Below are 18,782 nucleotides of genomic sequence, written 5' to 3'. Positions count from 1 at the left end.
TCCATTTCATCAAATTCACACATGACATAGCACAAACTAGTCTTTCATATGCAATTTACATAATACAGTCTTTCATATGCAAATTACTTGTAACTTCAATTAAAACAAGAGAAAACTTAAGGATAAGTAGATTCAGTTTCATCAGTCACAAAACACTGCATGAACTAACTTACCAGAACTTTTATCTCTTATGAGGCTGATGTAGGCTCCATCATGGGCATGATAATCAAAGCAAAGAGGCATATTAAGACCAGGTGGACTGACAACAAAGTGTGGATCCTGATCTACTGTAAAAAAAAAAAATAGCATGCAGAGATAAGTTTTCCACTGGTGGCAGTTACTATATTTTATATAAAACTTTACAATTCATTTTCAGTTAAACAAATACAAAGTGATAAAAGAAAAAAACAGAATGAGTAGTGCAATTTTGCAAATGAAATTTAATCAAAAGTTCAGTTTCACTTTTGTCAGCAAATAAATCTATAACTAAAAGTTTCTCTATTTACCCTTAAAGAAACTTTGATGAGAAAAAAACTACATTTTCTGTAGACATAATTACATTGTATCCTACCGAACGTCTGATATGCGAGAGCCTGTTTTCGTGTTGGTCGCATGATGCTGGGAGGTCCAACGTATGCAGCTGCTGGCCCGTGGCTTATGGGAAGATGGGGAAAATCAACAGATGCGGAGTCCACTTCGTATTCGCCAGTCGCATCCCTGACCACCAGTGACGTCACAAGTGTCACAAACCTGAACTTTAGTAGGTTAAGAGTGTCATAAAAAATAAATTCTGTTCCCGTCTTTTGAAAAAAAATTTATTCCAGTGTTCTCAATGATGGTACACATTTCAATGAAAATATACTTCACATAATGTCTTACAGGCATCTGTTCTGTGGAAAATACTGTACATTTATTTCAAACAAAACTCAATAAACTATGAATCTGAATCATTTACAAAACAGTTTCTATTACTAACTAATCTCACTGAAGCACGATAACTATTCCATGTCAAACAGGTAAGGCTCAATACAGAAACAATAAAGTAACATACTTTCATGGCAAGGTGCGTTGCTTGATCTAACAGTCTCTTCACGTGGGAATAATTATCACTGAGCTTAGCTTGCTTTGTCAGATTCTGGAATGGACAATAGAGGTTGAAATGTTGGTTATTCATGTACGTATCTACTGTATTCTGACCATACATTTTGAAATTCTTGTGCCTAAACAAAAAATTATTTGTGGCACATCTCAACGTTTGTGGGTTACGTATTGGCTTGTGATACTTTTCATTGCTCACTGTCTATAGTGAATTTTCTGCTAGAATATGTACTGTCCTTTATGTATTGTGGTAAGATAAGAAAACAAAGCCTCAAACCTTAATAAAATAATGAGATGAACTGACCAGATAATAGAAATTTATTCAACTTACAATAAAAAATATTCATCACTAATCACATTTAAACACTTTCACCTGATTTAGATCCTTTATCCTTGAAGATACCAAAAAAGGGGTTTTGACAAAGGAAAAATCTATTTCTGGGGGAAGACCTGTGTCGCCCGGTGAAATGTTCCTATAACACTCATTTCTAGGTATAAATACATGCTAAATATACCAGAGAAAAAAGCCATATGGAATGCTGGAGTTACTACCCTCTGCTCGCTCACCCTCATAGGGTGTCGGGTATAGCACAGGGGCGAGTGGAAGCCACTACCACAGATGCTTTGCCAATTAGAAGTCTCCTCTCTCAAAATCCCCCTCTAGAGGTGTGCCGTTACAACTTCTACCTTCCGCTCGCTACTACTACTACCTCTGCCAGAAACCCTCATTGCTGAAATAGCACTCACAGTATATTTGAGAAATTTTCCTGCACTTCAGTATAAAATCTCTGTGCCTTATAAAGGAAACAGGCCTAATATTTCAGAATAAAACATTAATTTTGAACCTTCCGAGCAAAATGCTCAAGTTTCAGGTTAAAACAACTGCCGTGCTCTTTCTTTGGCATCATAATAATGCAAAAGATAAAAAAAAAAAATAGTGGTAAGACATGACTCACCTGAATTGTTACAAAAGCCCAGAGTCTCACAACCGCTGAATTAGTTATGTCATCTTCACTCAGGGAAAAGTCAGGCTCATTGGTTTGCTGTGTTTGCAAATGTACAGCACCTGTTTGGCTCACACCTGTTACTCTTGGGTGGACATTCCTTACTCCAAACATCCTCCCAACAGCAATGACCTTAGAAAGAACACAAAATAATTATGTTGTATACTGTCGACTCTTGTTGATAACCAGTTTTGCAAGTACTCTCCAGTTTTGGGTAAAATTTGATTTTATTTATTACATTTGCTGATAATATTATGTATGTATCTTCAGTTTACAGTGATTTAATCTGTAAAATAAATCTTTTTAACGGTCAAAATAGTGCTCCCATTGTTTAATGCCTCTCTGTCAGGCATAAATTTGTACAGAATTAATTTTGTAACACTGCCAGTCCTTTCTGTTTACATTTACCCTATAAGATTTAAATTTTCTATGTTAATTTGGAAATACATTTTTTATAAACGAATAATAGTTTTTAGCAAGAACTGCATCAGGTTTCTGTATCTCATTGTATTCTATATTTACTTTACTCGAAGATAATTAAAAGAAAAACCAGAAAAATACTATAAAAAGATGCTGTAACTCAATAAGTAAAGAAGGTGCTAACTGCAAACGGTCAATAGACTATCTAGGGTTGCTTTAGAAGACCTAACCTCTGAGATGACAAATGGGCTTGTACATGAAAAGTTTATGTTTCTCATTTCTTCACCTTGATTTATAATATTAATAGACGAGATAAGAAAAACATACAGCCACTGACTTTCCCCATATGTTACCTAGTCTGATCAATTACAAAATCTGCTAAAATAGCTTCTCCCATTTCAGTAAAGAAACAACCAAGGAGACACTAACCTCTCCTCCAGAATAGAAATTGGAATTTCCATTCTTAAAGACTGAAACTGGATCCACCTCATCTTCTGGATAGGTTATGGCGAAGTCAGTCAAGATAGGGCGAGAGACCTCCCTGCAGAACCTTTCCAAGTCTTGGGCTAACGTCTTCCTGTTTTTCAAATGTCGAGCTGAGGCCTGACTGTCGGCTGATATTTGCTCTATTAAGCTGTCAAAGAATAAAGTCATGTTAGTTACAACGTAAACTGCATTTCATCGCCTTATTTTTATCCATCAGACATTGTAAAAATAATAACTAACCTGTAAAGCCACACTCAGCGTCAATAACCTAGATGTTGTGACGCCAGTTTTAGTAACCATAAATCAATCTGTAAACCTACATACATCAACCATGTAGTATCAGATGTACAACAGAAGGTAACAGTCTTGCTTTTTCTTCTATGATCAATACCAAAATTATTTAGTTTTATTCCTGCTGTGTGCTGTGAACAAATTATGGAATGGTTTTACTAATCCTGTAATAGTTGGAATTTCAGAGTAAATACAGTTCTACTGAGCAGACCAACATGTGCCTTTCATAAATCATTGGCATACGGGATTCAGGGCTTCTGTAACACGGTTTTTTGGCAATAACTTTTTATCTATGCATTTCATAGATATAACGCTTATTCAGAATACACATTATATCTACACATAAATTTTGACTGTATTCTGCATTACGTAGGTTGAATAAATTTGGCACTTCTAATGTAAAAGTGACTTTTTTTGAAGACGGGCCAACTTTCTCAGAGATAAGGTTTTGAACGCACTTGTTACGTAACTTATGACAGCATTTCTTCCCTCTTTCTCGATGGCTATACGTAACGAAGGCTATACCTCTGGCAACAATGACATAAAAATTTAAATACAAGCAAAGCAGTACACCTTTATGAACTCTGAATCCTCTCCACTGATAATTGTCATAATGAACAAACCAACAAAATATGTTAATAAATACAAAAACACTTCGATTATTAGTCTAACTCCCAAAATAAGTGTCCTAAGAAATTATAATCTACTTTATATGTCACAATCAGATTGACAAGATGTAGGGAATAGTTGGTAATTTTCAAAGACATAGTAGACAAGCTTGATTTAATAACTGCTGTATCCAATGTCAAGCAATTTTTATTTATCGGCTATCTACCTATTTAGTGAAAAAAAAAGCCGGTACCGTATTTTGGCTTTAAACCTTCACCAATAATTATCGTCAGAATGATGACTTCATGAGGCTCCACCCACTTTGGCCTCGTTGTAATTCAGGATAACACTGAAGGCTATCATGGACATTGTTGTATTAGAAAATCTAACTTCTGGCTATAAAAACTCATTTCTCGAGTAGTTGTAAGAAGTGCTAAATGATCCTCAAGGATCCCAGCAGTTGGCCTAAACGTTTAATTCATGTATATGGCTGCTATTACTAATTTTGTGGCACTACTGCTACAGTAGTATTACTACACTAGCACAGATACCCCACCCACATCTATGTATCGTTCAGCCATTCATAAAGTCTTTATATCCAACATGGTCGTACAGACTGAAGATTTTAGCACATAAGCTTGTATTTACTTTGGATAAAAATCTTATTTTAACAAAAATAGTTATATAAAGACTTTACATACAATCTCTCTCTTTCTTTCTCTCTTGGTGGCATAGTGAATAGTTAATGGAAATGTTCAAAATCCTGAATGACATTACAAGTATTATAATCACGTTACGCTAAATACAAATCAGACCATAAACATTGGATTTAAACTAGAAACTGAATGATTACCTATTCAGGCTATAGTAAGTATGGCCACGGTCTTTCTTTTGACTGTATAAAGATGCAAGTCGTAAGCCAAATGCAGTTTTGCAACCACGGGGACAATTCCAAATCCTGTTAGCCATTCTTGACTACTATGGGTTTCAGAGCCGATGGAATAAGGTGAATGGGTTTCTGTCTGGTGGATGGGCGGGGCAACATTTCGTAAAACGATGTTTACTTTGCTTACGTAATGAATGTTTTCGACTCTTGGCTTGCAATCATTGGCCATGGCGTCGGCTAGATCATTTTATGGAGGAGTTATGAAGTTCCATTTGACAACGTCCGTGTGTGTGTGTGTGTGTGTGAGAGAGAGAGTAATTGCTGTATGGATGGTTAATGGCTGAATTGGTTGTTGGTAGGTTCTGGGCTGTCTGCTGGTCCTGTTGATTGTTAGAGTTCTGTGTTTTGAGTGTTTTTGAGTCAGTCTTAAGCGAGTCTTTGGTGAGAACTGGTGATGTTAGTAGTGTCGGACAGTTATTTGAAGGATTGGAAATTAGCTGTTTTTTGTGTGTTTTGTTGTTGTTAAGTTAGTTTTTTTTTTTTGCTTAGAGTTGTTGTGCCTGTGCTGTTGTGTTGTTTGTGCAGTGGTCTTTTGTTGTGTTGTGTTTTGTTGTTATGTGTGATTTTTTGTATTGTTGTTGGTATTTCTGTGACCTCAACCAGTGGGACAGCACAGGATAGTCCGGAGTATCTGGAGTGTTGGTAAGTACGTGTGTTTTGTGTTGTTTTTGTTTTTGTTTTGTTTTTGTATAGGTGTAGGTCAATTGTCCTGCGTGTATTTGTTGTGTAAAGAAGAAAGTGTGACTGAGGGTGGATTTTGGCAGGTGGATCATTTGGGTTTAATGTGGGAGAGAGAGAGAGAGAGAGAGAGAGAGAGAGAGAGAGAGAGAGAGAGAGAGAGAGAGAGAGAATTTTGCGTTTTTTTTTTTTTTTTTTTTTTTTTTTTTTCTGGCTTGTGATCCCGCCACATTATTTTTTGGCGCCCGAACAGGGACTGTTGGTGCGGCAGCTGCAGGGCAATTGGGGTATTGAGTTGTGTGATTGGTGGAGAAAGTGAGGATGGAAGGGTTGAAGGAGATAGAGAGGCTGAAGGAGGAGCTGAGGTTGGCGAGGGAAGCTAAGGGAAGGCTGGAAGTGGAGAATGAGAGGTTGAGGGTAGAGTGTGAGGAGCAGAAGAGGGAGTTAGAGGAAATGAGAGGAATGTTAAGGAGTGCGAAAGTGGAAATGAAAGAAGAGGTGAAAGGAGCGGAAGAGAGAATGGTTGAGAAAATGGATGAAAAATTGGGGGTAATGATGAATGCAGTGCAAGAGATGATGCAGGAAATGATGAAGGGATTCGTGGGAAAGGGTGCTGTAGGAGGTAGGCCTACTGGGTCTTGTGACGGGCCAGGAGTGGTAAAGGAAGCAAAAGAGCGAATGGATGAGTGTACGAGTGAAGAAGGGGATTCGGTTGTGATAGGTAAGGGAAAGAAGGGGAAGACACATGATAAGGATAAACCTGAGGACAAGAATAAGAAAGTGGTTGAGGAAAAGAAGAAGACTAAGGGAAAGAAGGTTAGTAAGGGTGATGGACAGGATAAAGACTAGGTCAGAATACATTGGGGAAAGGGCTGAGAGTGATTTGGATAGCGGTGAGTGGAAATAGGTAAGTAGAAAGAAGAAGGGTAAGAAGAGCGTAGTCAGGGGTATGGACGTGAGTATGGAAGTGGATTCGCTGTATTCAGAAGAGGGAAAGATGGGTCAGAATGGAAGTAGCAAAAGTGAGAGTGAGAGTGAGCGGGAAGTACGAAAGGCTGTGTATATGAGAGAGGTACCCCGATGTGCACAATACGAGGAACATGGTAGTAGGGACATAAGGGACTTTTTTGAGGAATATGAGAGGTATTGTGAGGCAAAGTATGGGGATAACAAGAGAGTCTGGGCAAGGGAGTTAGGGAACTTTTTGACGGGATTTTTGTTGAATATGTATAGGGTAATTATGAGTGTAGGGAATGTGCCGTATGAGAGTGTAAAAGCTAGGATTGTAGAACAGGCAAAGAGGATAAGGAGTAGCGTTAGATATAGGAGGAAGCAAGATTTTGAGGAGGCAAGAATGAATGTTGGTGAGTCGTTGTCGATGTATGTCTGTAGGTTAGAAACATTAACTAGGAAAAAGTTTGGGGACGAAGGGATAAATGAGTGTAAGGAGTTAGTGCGAAAGTTGTTGGCGACGGTACCAGAGAGTGTATATGAGTTTATAAATCTGAAACGTAAGGAGAAAATGCGATGGACGAATGAAAGGTTAACCTGGAACGACATTTTAGAAATAGTAGAGGATTACGAGTTAGATAGGTGTATGAAAGAGAGTAGAAGTGTTAGTGTTAGGACTGAAGTAGCTGAGGTTGTACCAGAGTTTAAAAGCTATAGGGAGGCAGTTTTGGAAGGGCCAAGGCGAATGGCAGAGCGAGTGGTAGATAGGAGTGTTAGGGCAAGTAATGTGAGTGTAGTTAGCCCTAAAAGAGATAGGAGTGCGAGTGTTGGAAGAGTAGGGTCAGTTAGCTGTGAGCGAGATCAGTGTTATAGATGTGGTAAGCCAGGACACAGGAAGAATGAATGTCGTTGGGCGTTAGGAGCGTGCTTTGGGTGTGGGCAAACAGGGCATTTGGTGAGTGAGTGTAAGAAAGATAGGGATATTAAATGTTATAGGTGTGGACAGGTAGGGCATATAGCTAGTGGATGTCGGGGTACCCGTATGAACATAGTTTGCGGCAACTGCGGGAAGAACGGGCATTATGCTAGGATGTGTAAAGAACAGCGTGCGAAATGTGTTGAATGTGGAATGGAAGGTCACGTGGCGAGTGTGTGTAGGCGAAAGAGGATGAGTCAGGCTGGGAGTTCGGGAAACTAGGTGAGAAGGGGATTCAGTTGGGTGGGTCCTCTGGTATGCGGACAGTAGGAGTGATGCATGTGCGTGAAGGATTGTTACATGAAAAAGGGTTTGGGGATGGAGCTCATGAATGTATGAGTGTAAAAGTGAGATGCAAAGGGGTGTGTTTGGTTGCTTTGATTGATACTGGGTGTAGTGTCAATGTTCTTTTTAAGAATGGATGCGACAAGTTGCGGAGTGAGTGTGAAATTGGGGAGTGTAAAGGGGAGGTACGGGGAATAGGAAATTTGGGTATGCCTGTCGTGGGAGTGGTGCGTGAAAATGTAGAAATCGGAGGGGTAGTGGTGGATGAAAGTGACTTTTATGTGATCGAGGGAGTGAGTGACAAGTATGATGTGTTGTTGGGGTACGGGTTCTTGAGGAAGTGTGGGATGGTGGTCCGTCCAAGAGCAAATATGGTTGAGTTGCATATGAAGGGGAACATACGTGGAGAGTTGTACTTAGGTAGAAATGGGGAGGTAACCAGTAAAATATGGAAGGGGGTGCCGTTAATTGCGAAAGAGAGTGTAAAGGTGCCGCGAGAAGTCGGAGAAGTTGTTAGTGTGAAAGTTGCGGGGCCGGATAGTCTTGGGATTGTCAAAGGTGACAAGTGTACATACGTGGTTGAGGGTGTGGATGCGAGCAAGTTAGTAAGAGCAAGCATGCATGTATACGACGGGATTTTGGATATGGAGAATCCGCGGGTTTTTGTAGCCTCAATGCCGAGTGTTAGAAAAAACGAGTGCGGGGTATACGTGAAGGTGATTGTGTGGGGTTGCTATACACGTTGGTGAGTACAGATGATGCAAGATATGTTGAAGTGAGACAGGTGATGACAGGTAGCATGACAGGCAGTGATGATTGGGAGTATGATGAGTTGAGAGGAAGAGTTGAGGTCAGTGAGAATGTTAGTGATGACGAGAGGAGGCGGTTGATGCAGATGTTGTGGGATCGGCGGGGTGCGTTGAGTCGTGGTGACGAGGATTTTGGGGGGTCTAAGCTTCCCGAATTCAAGATCGTTTTGGAAGACAATACCCCCATATACCACCGTCCTCGCCACTTTTCCCCGCCTATTACCCGAGAGATTGAGGAGCAGTGTGAGGAGCTTGAGAGAGTGGGAGTGATAGAGAGGAGTGAGAGTGCTTGGAATAGCCCCATAGTCCCTGTACGTAAGCCGGATGGAAGTCTGCGGATGTGTGTAGATTATAGGAGGGTGAATGAAGTGACTGTGAAGGAGCGATTTCCGATGAATGTGGTGTCTGATTGTGTGTACAAGATGCATGGGATGAGAGTGTTTACCAAATTAGACCTGGTAAGGGGCTATTACCAGATGCCTCTTGAGGAGGGGAGCAGGCCTGTTACTGCTTTTCAAGTGGTAGTTGCCACTACCAGTTTAAACGGTTGAGTTTTGGGTTGGCTAACGCGCCTGCTGCCTTTCAAAGGGCAATGAATGGGGTTTTGGCTGGGTTTGATAGAAGGAAGGTGACTGTGTTTATAGATGATATTTTGATTGCGAGTGAAACTGTTGAGGAGAATATGGAGCTGCTTAAGAAGGTATTGGAGCGGTTGGAAGAGGTTGGAGTGAAAGTGAAGTTGGAGAAGTGTTCGTGGTTGGCTGGGGAGGTGGAATTTCTTGGTCATAAGGTAAGTGCTAGTGGCGTAAGGAAGAGTGAAAAGTTTGTGGAAAAGGTAAGGGAGTTTCCGCGTCCCCGGACCGTGCGCGAGTTAAAGGGTTTTTTGGGGTTGATTGAGTTTGGGAGGAAGTTTGTTAGCGATTGTTCGGGTATAGGGAAGCCGTTGACGGAATGGACAGGGAAGAAAAATTGTACTAAGCTAAGGTGGGATGAGCGAATGGTGGGAGCATTTGAGAGATTGAAAGAGGCCGCCGCTAGAGATGTCACCTTGGCTTTTCCAGACTATAGTGAGGTGGCGAGTGAGCTTGAGCTGTATACTGATGCGAGCGAGGTTAGTATGGGAGGGTGTTTAGCACAGATGCAAGAGGTGAATGGGGAGGAACAGTTGAGAGTAATTGCGTATGTAAGTAAAGCTTTTAATAAAGCGGAGCGGAAGTATTCGGTGGTTGAGAAGGAGCTTGCGGCAATAAGGTTTTGTGTGAAAGCGTTGAAAGTGTTTTTGTATGGGGTAAAATTTATCATCCGGACGGACCATCGGCCATTAGTGTATATGATCAAGAAGGAGAGTGTGAATGCTAGGATCGCGAGGACGATTGAAGATTTGAGTGAGTTTGATTTTAGGTTAGAATATGTGCCAGGGAGTAAAAATGTGATTGCTGATGCAATGTCTAGGATGCATGGTAGGGGCAACGGTGTCGTGAAGAGTGACTGGGGTCCGAATGTGGTGCCTGAGGGTTTGGTTGTAAGAGAGAGGTTTGAAGGGGATGACAGAGTGTGTGAATGTTTGTTTTTGGCATTGAAAGACTTGGAAGGGAGAGATCTGGTTGAAGAGTACCTGGTAGTGCGAATGAGTTGCGAGTGAGGTTGATGAGTGAAGTGCAGAAGGGAGTGGCATATGCGGAGGAACAAGCTGGGGAAGAGGAATTGTTGCGTAAATTGCTGTTAGCAGTAGCTGAGTTGTTTGGAATAAGGGTGTTTTTGTATTTTGGATGGGATAGGCCGGTCGAATATCGAGGGAGAATAAGTATGGGCAGTGAGCATGGGGTTTTGAGGATTCAGTGCGGGGAAAATGGTTGTAATTGGTTGGTTAGGAAAGGGGACTATGAAGGGGTTTTAGATCAGGAGTATGGAAGTGGGGAGGTAGCTGAGGATGAACGTGGTGAGGATGACTGTGATGTGGATAATCAGGTGGATGTGGCAGTGAATGTGTGTGTGCATGGGACACGAGGGAAGATGGTGGCGATGGTCAGAATAAATGATAGTGAATACTGTGGTTTGGTTGATACAGGGGCACAAGCTTCCTTGGTGAGTGGGCCAGTGGTAAGTGAACTGGAGAGATGTGATTGGGAAGTGAAAAGGCGGTGTACAAGTGTGAGGATACATGGGCTGGGACGAGGAAGTGTTTTGGTGTGGGAAGAGGTGCAGTTAAAGGTTAGGTTAGGAGATTTAGAAGTTGTACATAACTTTATAATCATGGGAGAAAATGATATGCCAGCTTGCTTTTTGATAGGGATGGATTTTTTGAGGATGCATGATGTAAGCGTAGATATAGGAAATGGGATTCTTAGTAAGGGGGGTAGCACAATAGCTAGGATTCAGGATTGTAGTGCATTTGTAGCAAACTTTGTGGGGGTAATTGATATTGCTAGAAGTGAGAATGATTTGTTGAGTGAGGAGGAGATTGAGGAAATGCAAGATAAGTGCTTGGAGATAAGTATGTTGCGTCAGTGTGTCTTGGGGGGAGTACGTGTGGAAGATTGGTCACCTGAGTTAGGTGTGTATAGGAGGGTTGCTAAACGGTTTATGGTTTGTAAAAACATAGTGTACTTTTTGCATCAGGAAGGGGTGTATGACAGGGAAGTGTATGTACCTGTGTTTTCTGTTGAGTCAGCAGTGAGTATGTGTTTGTTGGTGCATGATCGGTTTGGGCATATGGGGAAAAATAAGTAGTGGGAGTGCATGAGAGAGAGATTGTATGCGCCTGAGTTGAATAGGATTTGTGTGGATGTGGCTGTTACGTGTGAAGACTGCCAGAGGGGAAAGTATCAGAGTGTGCATGCGAGCCCACCTGTGTTGCGGTTGCAGATGAAAGAGCCGTTTGAAATGCTTGTGATTGATTGTGTTTCGTTGCCAAAGACTGTGCGGGGGCATGTGGGAATGATTGTGATGGTGGATCATATGAGTAAATTTGCCTATGCGGTTCCCATCAAGATAAGAGGAGTGAAACTGTTGCACGGATGGTGGGCCAAGTGATGTTGCCTATGTGTGTGTGTAAGCCGGCGAAAATGTTGAGTTTGTAGGGTGGGAATTTGAAGAAATGTTGAAGGAATGGGGTATTGTCCATGTGTATTCTACTCCATATATGCCCAGTGCGAATGGTTTGGCGGAAAGGACTGTTAGAACGATGACTGAGATTTTGCGAATGATGAGTAAAGGCGACAATGATTGGGATATGTATGTAGGACGTGCAGTTTGGGTATATAACGCCACACTGCAGAAGAGTATAGGTATGTCTCCTTGTAAGTATGTGTTGAATTTTGAAAGGATTGTTAGGCCACGGCTGGGTCTGTCAGAGAGTGATCGAGATTTGTGGAAGAAAGCGAGTGAAAGGTTTGAAAGTTTTAGGGTTGGAGATAAGGTGTTGAAAGAGGTGGTTGAGAAAGGGAGAATGAATGTGAATAAGGTAAGGGAGATATTTGAAGGGCCTTTTGAGATTTTGGAAGTGGGACCAAGTGGATTGAGTTATGTGTTGGGGAAATTGCGAGTAGATGGGGGTGTGGATGAGTTTAGGGCACACCATAACCAGCTCCGTAAGTGGAGGGAAGTACCCCAGTATGTTCGGGAGAATGCGATGAGTGAGTGGTTGAGGGTGAATAAATGTGAGCCGAGTGTCAGTGAGCAAATGGGTCTGGAAGATCGGCAGTTGGTGCTGGTTGAGTATGGAAGAAAGAGGAAGAAGGTAAGGAAAGGGAATGAAAGGGAGAAACGTGAACTGCATGATAGAGGGGTTAGTGTTAGGGTAAAAATGGTGGATAAGGCGTGTAATACAGATGACTTTGAGGGGAGGAATGATACATATAGCATGTGTGGGTTTGAATTGTCAGGGTTTAGTGAAGTTTCACCGGGAGGGGAATCAGGTGGTAAGGATGTAGTTGGCAGTATGAATGAGTCTCTTCGGGAGTTTGGCAGGAGTGTAAATGAGGTAAGTGATTTTGGTGGCAGAGTTACGAGAGATGTTCGGACAAGAGTTAGAAGGGGTAGACGAGATAGTGAATGGGATTTGGGGGGATGGTAGTGAGGGAGATAGTAATGGTAGTCTGACTGGAAGTGATCTGGGAGAAGTTGATGGCGGTGTAACTGAGAGTGTGTATGAGGGCCCTCAAACAAGATCCAGGGGACCTGCATCTGAGCATCCGTGGGTGTTGCGGAAGGCTATTTAGTGTGGGTGTTGTGAGTGAAAGGAGACGTTGTCAAATGTAACAGGGGAGGAAATATGGAGGAGTTATGAAGTTCCATTTGACAACGTCTGTGTGTGTGTGTGAGAGAGAGAGAGAGAGTAATTGTTGTATGGATGGTTAATGGCTGAATTGGTTGTTGGTAGGTTCTGGGCTGTCTGCTGGTCCTGTTGATTGTTAGAGTTCTGTGTTTTGAGTGTTTTTGAGTCAGTCTTAAGCGAGTCTTTGGTGAGAACTGGTGATGTTAGTAGTGTCGGACAGTTATTTGAAGGATTGGAAATTAGCTGTTTTTTGTGTGTTTTGTTGTTGTTAAGTTAGTGTTTTTTTTTTGCTTAGAGTTGTTGTGCCTGTGCTGTTGTGTTGTTTGTGCAGTGGTCTTTTGTTGTGTTGTGTTTTGTTGTTATGTGTGATTTTTTGTATTGTTGTTGGTATTTCTGTGACCTCAACCAGTGGGACAGCACAGGATAGTCCGGAGTATCAGGAGTGTTGGTAAGTACGTGTGTTTTTGTGTTGTTTTTGTTTTTGTTTTGTTTTTGTATAGGTGTAGGTCAACTGTCCTGCGTGTATTTGTTGTGTAAAGAAGAAAGTGCGACTGAGGGTGGATTTTGGCAGGTGGATCGTTTAGGTTAATGTGTGTGTGTGTGTGTGTGTGTGTGTGTGTGTGTGTGTGTGTGTGTGTGTGTGTGTGTGTGTGTGTGGAATTTTTTTTTTTTTTGCACTTGTTTTTTTTCTGGCTTGTGATCCCGCCACAATTTTTACTCTATAAAAATTAAAACTATCGGGTTTAGGTTATTGATAATGCTGACAAAATTTGTGTGTGGTTGTAAAATATACATATGTCAACTTTCAGCTACATCCGATGCTTTGACAAGGAGCAAAATCCAAAAAACCGTGTTACAGAGGCCCTGAATCTCATAGTAGGTTAAAAGAAAAGGTTTCTCTATAATCAGGTTGGAACAGAACTAGACTTGCAGTCACCCTCTTTAGCAAGTTGGATACAAATCTGAGAGATACGTAGCTCATTATTTTCAACTCAGCCAATATTTACTTTTAATTCGTGAGTGAAACACCAAATTACAAAGAGGATATGAAGGAAACTGATCCCTATGTAAATATGTTTCCTTGTCACCAGAAACAAGTCAAATAAATTTACCTACTCAAACCTATGGGTAAACAGACTGACTGGTGATGTTACCATATAAAGTATTACCATAGTGAATCATAACAAAAATGAAAGTATGCCTTCTTGAACAGTACTTTTGCACTTTACCTATTTGAACTATAAAACTTTCCAGTTCACTTACAAGTATAATCCCATATTTTCTATGTGATATCTTAAATATTTTGAAAAAAGAGGACAAGTGAAAATTCATGAGAAAGAGAGATTAAAAATATATGAACATAAAATGCTACGTACACTACAGCATTTATGAAGAGACTATGTAAAAGGCTATAGTATATATAATATCAGCACAAGAGAATCTTACCTGAAATGGGTATCAAGCCCAAATCCAATTCCAAAGATGGGATACCCATTAATGTTGGAGTCACGGACATTTCTGCGAATAACTGCTGGTTCTACGATACCTTTTGTTGGATGTCCATCCGTAATAACCACTATCTACAGGACATAAATAACAATCAAATCCTGGATTGTGATTATTATTTGTGGATTATGCATATATAATGTAAGAATGTCAATGCAGTACTGTACTCTGAATATCTTAACATTAATTCTCATAAATCATACAAAATATCTAAAAATATATTCCCTTAATGTAACTCCGGATGTAAACTTATTGGGTATGGTAATGTAAACTTTAATTTATGCAACTGTTATAAATGTGGTAAATGAATCCCATACAGTATTCTGTACTTTCAATGAGTTTAAATGGAATTTTGAAGACATTCTCTCTATGAAAAGTCTCCACTCTAATAAGGATTAAAGTTGGAACAGGAAACAATTATCTTCAGTGACCTATCCATGATTACCCTGATGCAGTAATTCTCTTGTCTATTTTATTCCTTACACCTTACAAAACATAACCCTTAAAATCTTACCTGTCTGACAAGTGGAGAGAGGGTTCCTGCGAACTGATTGGCACTTTTTAGTGCCTGCATGTAGGCCATATTCAAGTTCGAGTAACTCATGGGCTGAAGTTTCTTGATTCTGCGGAGTGCCTTGCGATAGTGGGTTCCATTGAAGATACCCAAAGTGGCAACATCTGATGAGAAGGCCAAAATCTGTGTGCATAGGAAGACGTAAGGTCAATAAAATCACTGCCATGGTAAAACCTAATCATTGTCTCTTTCCCTTAAAAATACATAGTCAAAGATATATGATGTTATTATAGTATATATATAATAACAAGCAATAGAAAGACCTATGATCACAATTATGTGGATTAAGTGTTCCTGTGGGAAAAAGGTTTGAGTGTCGAGGAAGAAAGGATAACTCATGTGAGGCTGGCAATCTGTAAAACCTCGATTACAGTATTACAACACCTATGCATAAAAGATCAACACTTCCAGTGCTCCATACCTCCTTCAAGAACGCAAAGTGTCGTTCGCGAGTGTTCACCTATTCAAAGTTAAACATAAACCAGTACTTATCGTGCATAAATGACTTACTAAGGTCAATCTCCAATAAAATGGGGATTAAACTCATAAAAAATAACTAAATAATTGTTAAAAAGTCAAATATTTACTTAGATATTCCACCTTACCTCAAAAGAATCCGTAGCGCTCATGGACTTGATGATTGCTTTCAAGCCATCCTTCATCTGATCCAGTTTTCCATGTCCCATTGAATTGGAGACATCCAAAGCAAACACTGTGTGAGTCGCTAACTTGGGCATTTTCTCGTTGGCATCCAGAGCGATGAAGTGGTTGAAATAGTTTCCAGTACGCTGTCAAAATAGATAATAATAAATTTGGCAAATACTATATGGAGAAATACTATATGAGACTTCAAAACAAAAGTATTATTGAAATATTTACATAAATGGATGGTTACACAAACTACGAGTGAACAAGTGAATATGAGATGAATACTAATCGTTAATTACAACTTATTTGCCTACAGTCACCTTACGTTGTCTTCTTTTTCTTAAAGTAATTATCTTTCCCTTACTCTTTGGTAATTTTCTTTAAACATCTAACATTAATTAATTTAAAGCATACTACTTATGCTCTAAGGAATAAGCTAAATTTAGATATCATGTCTAGTATTACCTTGCTTCCATTTTTCCTTGTAATTATTACATTGTCACCTTCTGCAGTCTAATAGAGTACTGTACGTACAAAGAATTAAAAGCTCACTTACGCTTCATAAATACTGACAATGTTAACTCAATATTCAGGATAAGGTCCCCCCCCCGCCCTGTCTTTCAGTAATGACTTCTCTCACAGAGATTAAAAGTAACTTGTGAGTTCACAGATATCAAAAAGGCATCAGTGAGTACCAGAATTATTCCGCCGTTCCTATGGCTCTTGAGGTTGAAGGCGATGGTGAAAGTGCCGTCCACACCTCTCCCAGACCCATTTGGTGGACCAACGTGTTTGTAGTTCACCCTGACTTCACCAGCATTCACAAAGGTCTCCGACACTGAAGAAAAAAATGTTTCAAAATCATTCAGAAGTACATACATTTGCTAATGTCATTTCATTGATCCGAGCATTACTTTGCACCTTTTGCACTTGTAAAATGCATGGCCCCTTTGCAGTATTCCACCATGTGGTGTATTACAGTTAATTATAGTTGCGTTTATTCACTTCCTAAAGATGCTACAATACTTGGTTACCTAACAAATGGTCACTGAATGCACAAAACGCTTCATTTTAGGCTAACAGTTAAAACTAGTCACCCATATCTAGAATGTATACAAATGGCCCTACAAACACCATGCATTTTTTATACACAAATTAAACAATCTATATACCTCCCTATCCAAACAATGATCTTATATTATTGACAATCCCCTTCAAGCACAGATTGGCAGGTTTCAAAGAACACAATTATATCTGCCTTGTTTACAATTTAATCTAGTGTGAAATTTATAAACACACTGTGATCAAAACTGAGATAGTTAAAGAAAGCGGTGCAATTGTGTGACATACTGTGTTCATTAAAAAATTACCAAATCAAGTTCAAGAGATGGGGATTTTATGAAAATGGTTTCAGTAAGGAGCAACCTGTTTTTTTCAAGGCCAAGAGCAACCATTTCTTTTAGATCTCAAAGGAATGAGAGAAACATCATCATAACAATCAACAGGTTTGCTAAATGTGACAAACTATGAAAATGCAACATACCACGAGCCCCAGGGTTACCATGAAGCTCTTGACCAGGAAGTTCAAGAATACGATAGTCACCAATTGGTTCTTGCCCAACTATGTGGATACTAACTTCAGCTTCAGGAATCCTCTGAAAATTAGAAGCAGAAGCCTTAAAATCTCAGGATATCCACAAGGTTTACACTTCACATTGCAATTTCATCAGTCTTCAAGTTACACAGGGTATTGTTCTAATTTATTAACATTAATGATGTAATAGTAAGTTCAAAATCAGTGGATGTTTGGGCCTTGGAGTGGTAACAAATACAACAAAATCTCATGATTTGACTGGGATAAAAAAAAAGGCCTCAGACTAAAGACAGTAAATCATACAGCATAATGTGGTAGCCACGGTTTATTTGAGTTCGTTATTGCAAGTTGCAATAAATGTCGTGACGAACAAATGGAACCACAATACAGAAACAACTAACATATAAGAGAAGAATTAGCAAAGTTAAGAGGGCATTGTGATTATTACAATCACATACTGTATTTGGCAATGTATGAGTAGTAATCTCTGGAGAAGGTTCCAATTCATGAGGACAGCTTCAAGCCCCAGTATATAAAATTTTTGAAAGCTACATAGGACATAACCGGGTCAGCACTACTAGTAACAATAAAAAATTGGTAATAAGAAATATGCACCATTTTATGAATACTGAGTCGTAACAAAGAAATTAGTTACCATGCCAGGACTGATGTAAATCTTGTGGATATAGTGTCCGTTGACTCGTCGAAGAGGCTCTTCATATTTGATGTAAAATGTCACTTTCCTTGAGACAATGTTGGCGCTAACCCTAACCTCTTTCATCCCACTGAAATGATAAAACACCCAAAATTAACAATAAAATAACTTATCAACTGAACAACACAATATATCAGTGGTACCGTATCAACTGGCTTCCCCTATCGCTACAGTTTCAAACACAAAAATAGCCTGCCTGTCTACTTCATGTACTTGCTGATAAATATGGAAATAATGTATGAACTTGTAATGAGAAAAGACAGGCTAGATAGCCCATAATACAGTTCGACCTTACGAGTTAGGGGGAATGAAGAAAGATGAAAATAAAACCAGAAAAGTTTACGCGTCAAGAGAAAGGGATGCTTTGATCACGAAACAAGAGACAGAACCCTAACTTTGATGTTAGGCGACAGAATTTGTGGGAACAGCAATGGGAGTAAAGGAACCCAAACCTTCGGGGGATTTGCTTAATAAGAAAAAGCCATTCACGAGTGAGCAACAAAGCCAGCATTTTATACCGTACCTCATAATCAAGGCACAGTCGATGAGAACCCTCAGCAGATATGCATCAAAATATACAAATAACATGCACTGTATGAAACAAACAAGACTAAGCCAGTAATAAAAAAGATATGAAGGGTACTTCATCAAATGAACAAACGACGTCAAGCTCTGTTTTGTGCCTGTTTGGTCACGTGTTCAGTCACGTCGACCAAACAAACATAGACGGACAACATTCATTTCTCTCGGTGACTGGCAGCAAGCAACTTGAAAGCATATTAAATCAATCACATAATGCTTGTCGTATCTGTGGATAAACGATCTTGATGAGGGTCTCTCTCTCTCTCTCTCTCTCTCTCTCTCTCTCTCTCTCTCTCTCTCTCTCTCTCTCTAATGAGTACAATCAAAATAAATT

At 40.0% G+C, this 18,782-nt stretch overlaps 1 protein-coding gene across 5 annotated transcripts in view; it reads right to left on the bottom strand.

The window, feature by feature from the left end:
• The window catches only part of LOC135210010 (inter-alpha-trypsin inhibitor heavy chain H3-like), a 360,551-nt gene that overhangs the window by 10,386 nt on the left and 331,383 nt on the right, over nucleotides 1-18,782 (bottom strand). For 3 of the 5 annotated variants that reach the window (XM_064242770.1, XM_064242771.1, XM_064242774.1), the window contains 11 exons: nucleotides 17,807-17,936; nucleotides 17,101-17,212; nucleotides 16,253-16,395; nucleotides 15,515-15,697; nucleotides 14,850-15,032; nucleotides 14,276-14,409; nucleotides 2,952-3,156; nucleotides 2,055-2,234; nucleotides 1,052-1,135; nucleotides 560-755; nucleotides 174-287 (listed from right to left, as the gene is read on the bottom strand). In XM_064242770.1, the coding sequence (XP_064098840.1) occupies nucleotides 174-287; nucleotides 560-755; nucleotides 1,052-1,135; nucleotides 2,055-2,234; nucleotides 2,952-3,156; nucleotides 14,276-14,409; nucleotides 14,850-15,032; nucleotides 15,515-15,697; nucleotides 16,253-16,395; nucleotides 17,101-17,212; nucleotides 17,807-17,936 (1,664 nt within the window). The remainder of the gene's footprint in view (nucleotides 1-173; nucleotides 288-559; nucleotides 756-1,051; nucleotides 1,136-2,054; nucleotides 2,235-2,951; nucleotides 3,157-14,275; nucleotides 14,410-14,849; nucleotides 15,033-15,514; nucleotides 15,698-16,252; nucleotides 16,396-17,100; nucleotides 17,213-17,806; nucleotides 17,937-18,782) is intronic. The other 2 variants (XM_064242772.1, XM_064242773.1) reach the window with 2 other exon arrangements.

The sequence above is a fragment of the Macrobrachium nipponense genome, chromosome 39 (assembly GCF_015104395.2).
Source record: "Macrobrachium nipponense isolate FS-2020 chromosome 39, ASM1510439v2, whole genome shotgun sequence".
In the NCBI taxonomy this organism is placed as follows: Eukaryota; Metazoa; Arthropoda; class Malacostraca; order Decapoda; family Palaemonidae; genus Macrobrachium; species Macrobrachium nipponense.
This window is presented reverse-complemented; position numbering and strand designations above follow the sequence as displayed.